The 10,946-nt window shown below is 41.5% G+C and overlaps 1 protein-coding gene across 1 annotated transcript in view; it reads right to left on the bottom strand.

Annotated features, from left to right (window-relative positions):
* Nucleotides 1-1,105: 1,105 nt before the first annotated feature.
* prima1 (proline rich membrane anchor 1) overlaps nucleotides 1,106-10,946 on the bottom strand; it is a 29,515-nt gene continuing 19,674 nt past the window's right edge. Inside the window, exons 4-5 of the mRNA XM_071535595.1 lie at nucleotides 6,892-7,018; nucleotides 1,106-1,205 (exon numbers count right to left, since the gene is read on the bottom strand). Of these exons, the coding sequence (XP_071391696.1) occupies nucleotides 1,106-1,205; nucleotides 6,892-7,018 (227 nt within the window). The remainder of the gene's footprint in view (nucleotides 1,206-6,891; nucleotides 7,019-10,946) is intronic.

A 10,946-nucleotide genomic window follows, 5' to 3' on the forward strand; every position in this document is an offset into this window, starting at 1 on the left:
ATCACAATCCATTCTCATAACAAGGCGGCCTATTTAAATGACTCCTCCTATACACTGATTCTTACTACACCAACTGCCTCACCTAAACTGCATGGTAAAAGCTTCACCTCCACCTCCCCAGCCTCCACCTGTCGTCTATCTTGTTGAGCTGTTAAGTGTTATCACGGCTCAGTGTTGATGTTCTGGTTCTGCTCTGTGTTCTCCCATGGGGGATTTGCATGGCGCCCCTGGTATACCTTCAGCATGCTGCTGGGTCAGCAGGGAGCAGATAGAGCAGAGCCATAACCACCAAACATAACTGTATTACCATTTGTTGCAATAAATGGTTTTATCTTGTGACTATAGTGTTCCTGACTGAACTATTATAAATCAGCAATGGAACCACTGATCTTAGGCAGGAAGCATAAAACAACAGTTTATCCAGAAGGCAAGTCCACTTCCTGCTTCCCAAAAAGAAACCTTGTTCCAAACGTCACATCTCTTCAAATTGCATAGTCACATAGTCAAGTCACATAGTCGCATACTGCTGTAGTCCCACAGTATCGTCCTCACATAGTATCATAGTAATGAAGTCACATAGTCCCATAGTTTTAGTCACACAGCAAAACAAACAGCACAGTACTTTACTCTTCCATAACTTCTCTTGGTTAAGACATCACCAGAATCACCAGAATCACCAGAATCTCCAAACAAACAGACTGAACCTGTCAAACATGAACAAGAGTTTTGTAAATAAGATTGACTGATAATTTCTGGCTTTCAGCTGCTTTGGCCTTTGGCAGAGACAGCGTGATTGGCAGATAGAGACAATGACATTTTGAAGAAGTCATTTCTCTCATGTCTTTAATTATCAGGATTTGACTTCTCACTGTTGTCCAACGTTGTTCTCCAATGACAGATTCAGCCACCTGGCTGACACTGAATCTCCACTTTGTGTATCTCAGCGCTCCGAACCAAGCTGAAAACAACAGCTGATCAGTGCCAAGCTCTTCCTCCATCTTCCCACATTAGCATGACTTAGCTGGAAGTTGCTCCTCTCTCCTGTAGTCCAGCCTTCTCAGTCTTGTCTAGAAGTTTAGCTTGTCGTTTGGTTTCTGTGTTGCTGCTACACTCCAGTATTGTTGCTGTCCACTGTCTTCAGGCAGCGAGAGCTCATGGCGTACTCTGCTCGACTCGTACCATTCTCTTCTTTCCGCAGAGGTTTCCTAGACCCAGAACAAACAGAATCAGTCAACATTTAAACTACATGATGCAAAGAAACCTTTTCACCCTCACATTAACCTGTGGTTCAACAAGCACAACTGAAAACCCCATACAAATACTTCAGACAAATCTGGGAAAACTCTAATTCAAGCACAAGAATTATTTCTACGGGTGGACAGAGTAATTTGTTCTCACACAGAGAACAAATGGACAGAGACAATTCTAAGACTTGAGACTGAGCCAGACACCAAGTTTGACCTTGTTTTCATTGTTTTCTAATATATAGGCTACTCGTTTATTTTTTCTTCCCATGATTACTAAAATCAAGCCTTCAAAGCAATTACACAATGGTGGAAGGTTTAACCTCTATATAATCTAGTAAAATGATGTATTTGACGTAGTATATGATGTATAGTATGATGTAGTTATTGATATATGATGTATTATAGGATGTATATGATGTGTATATATATTTAGTATGTATGTATGATGTAGTATGTATATCACATGTACTATATGATGCTATGTAAAGCCATTTGAGACATGCTTGTGATAAAGGGCGATACAAATATACAAGACTACACTTGGGTTTTCTTTTCTCCTTTATTTTTATGTTTTCTTTTTGGAGATCTTTTCAATGTAAGCATAAATGTAACCTATGTTGGTCTACATTTTATGACAGCGGGAGAGGGATTTGCTGGTTAGGGACGGTCTTTCACAGATGGGACAATGGACTCTATTGGTATTCTTGTGATGTGGATCGGAACTGTTCTTGTCTGCTTTAGGGGGTTAGGGTTAGGGTTTTCTATACATTGTTCATGTGAGTTTGGTGCTTCTGTTCTGAGGGTCTGTGTGTTGTATTTCAGTTTTTCTTTTTTGTTTCGAGGCTGTCCTTTCATTAATGGGGTTTTCAACTTGCACAGCACAAGCTACAGCATTTCTGTATAGCTGAGAAACTTCAGTTTGGTCTATATATGAGGTTATGAGTACAACTAAAATAGTGTAATATGAGATTTATTTTGTTAGGGATTTTATATTAATTTCATGGAATTGAAGATTTTAGTTACTGAATATTTAAATATTGCCCAAGAGGTTTTATAATTTTATATTTCTTTGTTTCAGTCACTTTTATCTCATTGTGTAGTGCGCATGCACCTGTACTTTTGTAGTTCTACTTCCTGGTTGTGTTTTGAGCGGGATAGCCAGGTGAAGTCTGGGAGACAAGACAAAGAGTTAAGCTAAAAAGTTGTCCGGGTCCTTCTTTACCCATGTTAACCCCCTTACTTCCTGTAATACATACAAATACCATGTACAAATACCAGCTCTTCATGGTTTAGCCCCCAGCTACATTGCTGAATTGCTGCTCCCCTATGAGCCTGAGCGTAGCCTCAGATCCTCGGGCAGGGCTCTGCTGGCTGTTCCTAAGTCTCGGCTCAAGACTAAAGGTGACCGGGCTTTCGCAGTCAAGGCCCCTCGGCTCTGGAACTCCCTGCCAGAGGATCTGAGGCTTGCAGAATCAGTGACATCTTTTAAATCACTTCTCAAAACATATCTTTTTAAAAAAGCCTTTTATTAATTCTGGCATACCGTTTTTTGTCAATATGTCTTATATTTTTTATTATCTTATCTGTCTTATTTGTTTTATTATCTTATCTGTCTTATTTGTTTTATTATTATTATTGTTATTGTCTCTACTGTTGGGGTTTTTTATTCTATTCCATTTTATTTCTGTATTATTTTAATTGCCTGATTTTATTTGCCTCAGTCATGAAATATCCTGGTGCAACCATGTAAAGCACTTTGTAACTTTGTTTTGAAAAGTGCTGTATAAATAAAGTTTATTATTATTATTATTATTATGTATTACAATAGTTTGAATTAATGGGAAAGGGGTAAACCATGTTATCAAGCGTAAGAAAATTTTAACATGGCTCAAAAAGGAAAAGGTTGATGCCACTGGCAGCAAATAATTTGAAACCAAAAAACTGTGTAATATGTTGGAATTTTATAAAAAAAAAAAAAAAAAAGACACCACTTCTGAAGATCTAGGCAAATTCCTAGAACGGGTGAAATTGATATCTTTGAAACAGGAGTGTAGGGACATACTGTTTACCATTCAGTCCCTACAGAGCAGTAAAGCACCAGGACCCGATGGCTTTGGGCTGGTAGCAGACCCACGCTACCTGAGGCTACCTGAGGCTACCTGAGGCTACCTGAGGCTACCAGAGGCTACCAGAGGCTACCAGAGGCTACCAGAGGCTACCTGAGGCTACCAGAGGCTACCAGAGGCTACCAGAGGCTACCTGAGGCTACCAGAAGCTACCTGAGGCTACCTGAGGCTACCTGAGGCTCCCTGGCTGCTAGCAATTCACCTTTTCTCTGGCTCCTTTCTGCAATCAAATCCATGGGATTTTCAGCATTTTCTGTGAATTTAACCACAATTTGGAACCAACCCTGTGTGAGTATTCTCTGTAGTTTGCTCATTGTGGTCGGTTGTACAGAGTTTTGGCTGAGGTGCAGTGGCTGGCTGGTGCAGCCGAGGCAGGGTACAAACCTTCATCTCCATGGCAAGTCGTCTTTTATCTGATCTTATGTATGTTTTACACCTGCATTATGGCACCGCAGGGCTCTCCGGCAAGTCCGGACAAGAAGAAGGTTTTAAAATGTGAACTATGCTACATGTTTGGGTTAGAAGACTATTTTATCGATTCTTTTTTTTTTCAAGATTTATTTTAGGCATTTTATGCTTTATTTGATAGAGAGACAGGAAGGTATGAGAGAGAAAGGGGAGGACATGCAGCAAATGACCGTGGGCCGGATTCAAACCCCGGTCGCTGTGGGAAGGACTGAGCCTTATGGTACGCGCTCTACTCAGTGAGCCACCAGGGCGCCCGGGATTTATTGATTCTGTTTTTTCCTGCAATAAATGCATCAAATACTCAGATATGCAAAATAGGCTCACTGATGCTTTGGGACGTGTCAAAACACTCCAGGAAAGTAATGCAATTCTTAAGGAACAGTCCAGACCGCAAGACAATTTTAATACAACGGTTTCAACTGGTTCTGCTGGTCCGGGCCCAGTTCACTCTGGACTTTTTTTCACCACTTTGTCAATTCAAGAGCCACCTGTTATTACCACCACTGCTACCCAGACATCCCCCATTCCCCTCCTCCCCATTCCCCTCCCCACTAACTCCACCCCCCGACCTTCTGCTTGGCAGCTTGTTGCTCGGCATCCTGGGAAACTCTACTGCCGCACTCTTCTGTCCTCTCCACCAATCATACAACTCACCAACACTGGATTATCAAGATGGACGGTGTACGCAGTACTCCGTCTCCATATTCATTTTCCCAGCCAATGTCCTCATTACCCATCTTCCCCATCTATACTATTGTTTCCTACCATAGACTCAGAGCAGCTCCCCAACAGCTGCCAATGTAAATAACCTGATTCATATTCATCAGTTTACACTCCCACCTCCGACCCAGTTGTCAGGTTTGGACTCTTGAATGTTAGATCTCTCTGTAATAAGTCTTTTATCTGCCATGATTTTATTAGTTCTTTTAATTTTTATGTTTTTATGATTACTGAAACTTGGTTCAGTCTAGGTGATTCTACGACTGAAGCTACACCCCCTGGTTTTATTCATTTCCATCAGCCCAGGCTCTCTGGTCATGGTTGCGGGGGAGATGTTCCCCTATCTCTAATGGCACTTTTCCCACCTTTAAATTACTTAGTTTCCTGGTAAATGGTAAGGCTTCTTGCTATGTGTCCTAGTCTACAGACCCCCTAAACTAAACCATGATTTCATCTAGGAATTCTCTGACCGTCTGTGTCTCATCATGCCTTAATACGTTAGAATCACCCGAAATGAAAACATTAGGTGATTTTAAGATCAGATCCTGTGTGTTGATAAACGTTCTGACTTCTTGTACAGTAGCTTTCTTTATCTACAATCATCAGTTATATTTACTCACTCTGAGCCTTTCGTTCATGTCTGGCCAGTTTTAGAAAGGACAGAGCTTTCTATTTTTAAATGTAATTCTGTAACACCTGAAATTCCCCATCCATTCACATCCACTGTTTCCCACAGGCTTCTGTGTATTGAGATGCATTATGGGAATGTTTCATTGAGGACTTATTGCCAAAAATAACCAGCCTGCTGAATGGGCCCTGGCTTCGGCCCCTCAATAATACATGGAGTGTAGTAGACATGGCAGGTGGCTGCACAACACAAGGCAGGTAGACATGAATATTTCAGACCTGCAGCTCCTTTTAGCCACAACTCTCTCACTTTGGGGATGAAGACTGAGGCAACAAACTATAGCTCTATCTTTCCAAGAGTAAACAGAAAAGTACACACTAAAGTACCGTAGTAAGCTAGTGATTGGACATACACTGTAATGTAGAAGTCATTATGAGAAACAAACAGCACTGTCATGAAAACATGACTAGAAGATAGTTCCTGTCTTCTCAGTCTGTCTCAACTGAGCAAAGGACTGGAAGGATGAAGTGGGGCAAATCTGAACAAGTTTTTTTCAGTTATATTGTCTAGTTAAGTGGAAGTCATGCAGCCATAATGGAGAGTCCTGAATGAAGTCCTGCGCTCTTGTACTGATCAAGACTGATCCCAGGACAGCAGACAGGTTTCTCTCAGTAGAGACTCACAGTAGAGAGAGACAGAAAAGAGAGACAGGAAAGAGCCGAACTCGAACCTGTGTGCCGCTGAGATCAGGACTGAGTCCTCAAGGAACAAAGTCTAGTGGTTGAACAATAAGAGAGTTGACTTGGTGCTTCAGGTTCTGTGGAGAACAGCTCCAACAGGGCCTGGGTTAGCTAGACTGAGCATGCTCATTAGGGTTCTATCAACTCTACTGGACTGAGCACGCTCATTAGGGTTCAGACAACTCTACTAGACTGAGCACGTTCACTAGGGTTCTATCAACTCTACTGGACTGAGCATGCTCATTAAGAAGAACATTGCTGCCAGCTGATCGTTAGTTTATTGCAGACAGATGAATCTGAGGAAGCTACAAAACACCAACAAACTCACTAATGTCTCAGCAGTTAGTGAATTAAATATAATATTTACAGCGAAGGAGGCTTTGTTGTGACAGTGGATTTATTGTGAGGAAGAGCAGCCAGCTGCCCATGAAAGACAAACGTGTTTCAAACATTCAGAGTCAAAAATAGAAGAAACTTCTACTTTGAGAGAGTGCAACTATATTTAGCATCCTGCTGACCTGAGGACAGCAGGAGGAGGAGCAATGTTTTAAAGACTCAGCAGTGTCTTCTGTCTCATGCAGTTTTACAGGATCACAGGTGCAAAAAGAAGAATATGTAACATGTATGTTTGTATTAGCAGGCTGTAAGTACAAGCCATGTCTACCTTTACTGGTCAAAAATAACCAGAGCAACATCCAGTCAGTCTCCTCTTTACCCAAAATTTGATCTAATAAAACTGAGGAAAGCAAGACTTTATAAAAGCATGGTTTGGATTAAATACATTTTTAACCACAGAACATTCAAATGATATCAAACCTGCAGGAGGTCAACCACTTTTCAGGGTTTTAGCAATTACAATGTGTGTGTTATATACCGACAATGAGAAAATGCATAGGAAGCAGGAATTAATTATGACAAAGAAGTCACAGTAATGTTGGACAGCAGAAACAGAACGGACTCACCTCTTCATGGCTTTATAACAGATAGTGAAGGCGAGAGCAGCGAAGACCAGCGAGGCAAAGCTAATCAAACCCAGAACCAGCAGCTCCTTCCACCAAGGCTTCATGGCTGGATCACAGGTGGGAGCCACTGCAAGACAGGAAGCACATGAAGAAGACAGAAATCATCGGACATTAAGAAGGAATCAGACACCAGAGACAGGAATACTGCTGCAGCTTTATCCTTCTGGACTTGGCTGCGTATTAAATCTGTAATATATTTATAGTATATAGCACAAGAACGTCGTCCCTAAGATACAAGAGCCTGACCTGAGATCTAATCTACCTTTACTTTCTGTAAATCCCTGCTATAGATCCACTATATTTTTTAGTTTTAGTTTATAGCTTTAATCCAGTGGCTGTCCAGTGGAGCGGCGTTTGCAGTCAGACGGTTGTGGATTTGATTCTGTGTTTGCATGTGAATGACTGTCTGTCAGCTCAGTGGAGACCAGACCAGAGAGACTCCCCGCACACATCAAACTGTCCGAGTCCGGAAACATCTCAAATGTGAATCTCAATCCACAGAAGACCCACATAATTTACACAATCTGAATTGGGCCCATGATGATTAAGAAAAGCTGGAAAACTTAATCTTAACCTTTTCCTTCTAATCATGGTTTTGCCCGTTGTGTGTTTCATCTCTTGTTGATCATATTGGGAAAACAACATTACATCCTGGATTTACTTGACCTAGGCTTCGGGAGTGGGTTGGCGTATCTGGAACTGCTCTTAACTGGTTTTTATTGTATTTATCTGATAGGAAATTTTCAGTGCCTGTTGGAGATAAGACTTAATCCTCTGCTGCACGTACCTGTGGGGTGCCTCAAGGGTCTATTCTTGGCCCTATTTTATTTTTTCTTTATATGCTGCCCTTGGGCCACCAGATACGCCATTTTAATATATCTTTTCATTTTTACGCTGATGACACTCAGCTATATCTGTCTGTGAAACGCAACAACTTCAGTGGATTGACAAACCTAACTGATTGTCTTGTTGCCATAAAGGACTGAATGTCTCAGAATTTTTTTTAATTGAATGATGAAAAAACTGAAGTCCTTGTTATTGGCCCCAAAGAACTTTCTAGGAAAGTGCAGGAGGCTCTTGGTCCTCTAGCCCCAAATGTTCTCCAAGAACCTTGGTATTATTTTTGATCTGTGTCTTAATTTTTCTCTGCACACCAAGACACTTGTTCAATCATGCTTTTTTCAATTAAGGAATATTGCAAAAAATTAGAAAGGTCCTGTCTTTTCAAGACACAGAAAAGGTTATTCATGCTTTTGTATCATCACGACTTGACTATTATAACTCTCTGTTTACAGCCTCAGTTGAGGAACTGTGGCTTGTCTCAGGTCCAACATGCAGCAGCTCGTCTGCTCACCAGAGCTAAACAGATTACCTCCCTTCAGTTTAGAATTAACTTTAAAATTCTTGTTATTACCTCCGCCAAAGAGGTTATGTTTTCGGTGCCGTTTGTTTGTTTGTTTGTTTGTCTGTTAGCAGGATTACGGAAAAACTACTGGCCCGATTTTCATGAAACTTGGTGAAAGGGTGTAGCATGGGCCAAGGAAGAACCCATTAAATTTTGGAGCAGATCCGGATCCGACTCACGAACAAGCAACAATAACACAAACCTTGGCGGAGGTCTGCGCTCTCCGAATTCCTTCTAGTTCCTTTTAAAATTTTACATGGTGAGGCTCCTGAGTATTTAACTGAGCTGCTGTGTCCCTACACCAGTGCAAGATCATTGAGGTCTTCCAACCTCGGGCTGCTGGTCCCCCCAAGGACCAGACTCACAGGTTTTGCTTTCTCTGTGCTCACCCCAACACTCTGGAACAATCTACCTCTTGACATTAAAATGTCTGAAATGATGAGCACTTTTAAGAAACATTTAAAAACACATTTTTACTCCATTGCTTTCCCTGACAACTGATATTATTTTATATTCTTATTTTCTATCCTTGCATTTTAATATCCTGCCTTGTTTTTGTTGTGTGTGTATTAACTGTTTTATCCTGTAGTTTGATGTCTTTGCTGTTTGATGTTGTTACGGCCTATGCCAAATCCTGGCCATGGTTTGGGGTGTGTTGCTGTCTGTCTTTCTCTGCTTCAGACCCGCCCCTTTGACTCAGTGCTTGGTGTGAGATGCCCTCACCTGGAGCTCGTCGGCAATCAGGACCAGAGCATAAAAGCCAGAGAGAAGCTCCAGTCCCTGTCACCTGGCCACTTGACAGCCATCCACCTACTACATGTGTGTGTGCTGTAGCAGTTGCTATTCGCTATTTTGCTGTTTGTAATCTGTTTCTTTTTTGGTTTTAGTATTTTATTGTGAAGCACTTTGTAACCCTTGGTTTTGAAAGGTGTTATATAAATAAAGTATTACATTACATTACACTTCCAATTCCTCATTGTGAGAGTAGGAGGAACAAAAATAGGAATAAAATGTGTGAAAAGCCATAAATATAATCTAAAGTGGATATTCAATCTCATCAAATGTGACACCAAACTGTAGTAACAATAAACCACAGAATGCAACCAAACCCTTTTCTCACCAACAGTTCCTTTGTACTTCTTGTTTTTTATTATCATTATTATTAGTTTGTGTTATAAAAACGTAAAGACCTTCTGAAAGGTGGGAACAGAAAACATTGTTCTTTGGAGCGTATTTCCTCCTAACTTCGAAGATTGGTTCACAAACTTCCTGCAGCGCTTCAAGTTAAAATGTTTGTTTCCCTTTTCATGGCAGCGGTGCAGCTTGGGAGGTTTATGGCTTTTGAATGGAACTATAAACGGATGATAATGATCCGGAGGAAGTCGCCTCATTGGCTGCTTAATCACCCAGCCAATCAGATGGAGAGCCAGCCTGCTTGGTACTAACAACAATCCTTCTTCTTCTGAAATAATTCTTTAGTTTCCATCCAACCTGTTTTTAAAGATTCATCCGTTCAGCTGATCAGGAAGTTAGAGTCATTCTGAGCTCATGTGCTAAACTGGCTCCTTCGTCTCAACACACTCATGGAGAAGGTAAAACGATGGGGACTCAGACTGTCCCATCAAATACAAGCCAACTGTTGAGGAGTGACTGTTGGCAGCAGCAGTCTGCTGGTTCACCAAACACACACAAGACTGATTCTTTACAGATTGTTGGACTATTCCTCCAAAAGGGAAAGTGAATCTTAGCTGTTCTCTCTAACTCAACATGATCCAACCTGGATCCAGTTCATGAATCTTCTCCTCTGTCTGGTCTGAACAGTCAGAGTCTGGTCGCTCCTTCCTGCCGCACAGGAAGTGATGCGTTTTATTGATGCGTGTCCGGTTTGTTTGGAATCAACAGAAGAAGAAGAACTGGGTAGTTAGCATGAGCAGCGATAGCCGCCATGACTGAACAGACAGAGAGAAGAGAAACTCAAACTACAGAAACAGAAAATACAAGCTCCGCCCACACTGTTTGACTGACAGGTGATTTCTGTGAAGTGCGTTGGATTGATCTGTTTCTGGACCACAGTTGTTTCTCTGATCCAGCAGCATCTCAGCTGATCTTTGCTCCATAATGTGTTTCCCTGTGTGTTTTTTTCACAGGCTGAACATGAAATCTCAGATATCACATCACACAGCTTGCTGTCCATCATGTTTCTTCATCTCCCTCTGTTTACCTTCTGTGATTATACACAGGGTCATGTGACCATGGGTTAGGGTCATCATGTGACCATGGGTTAGGGTCATGTGACCATGCCTATGTTTCGAGCTGCAGTGAGATCGTTGTCAGTCGTATGAACCTGTTTGCTCACATTTCTAAATGTTTCTATCAAACACAGAGATAATGGAGAAGCTGTAATGAAGTTTTAGGTTTTGTGTAGAAAGCTGAGAAGGTTTTCAGAGTTTCAGAGGAAGTGACAGTGTGACTGTTCTGAACGGTCTTCAGCTAAAACAAGCTAGGCTTCAATTTGTAAATGGAAATATTTTCCCAGATATCACGTGTTTAAGAAACATTGACAGAGACCAGTCCCCCCCCCCCCCCCCCC

This window comes from Centroberyx affinis, unplaced genomic scaffold, assembly GCF_046629955.1.
Source record: "Centroberyx affinis isolate AG114_WGS23_722 - 3 ecotype Tasmania unplaced genomic scaffold, CSIRO-AGI_Caff_v1 ptg002744l_1, whole genome shotgun sequence".
NCBI classification, from domain to species: Eukaryota; Metazoa; Chordata; class Actinopteri; order Beryciformes; family Berycidae; genus Centroberyx; species Centroberyx affinis.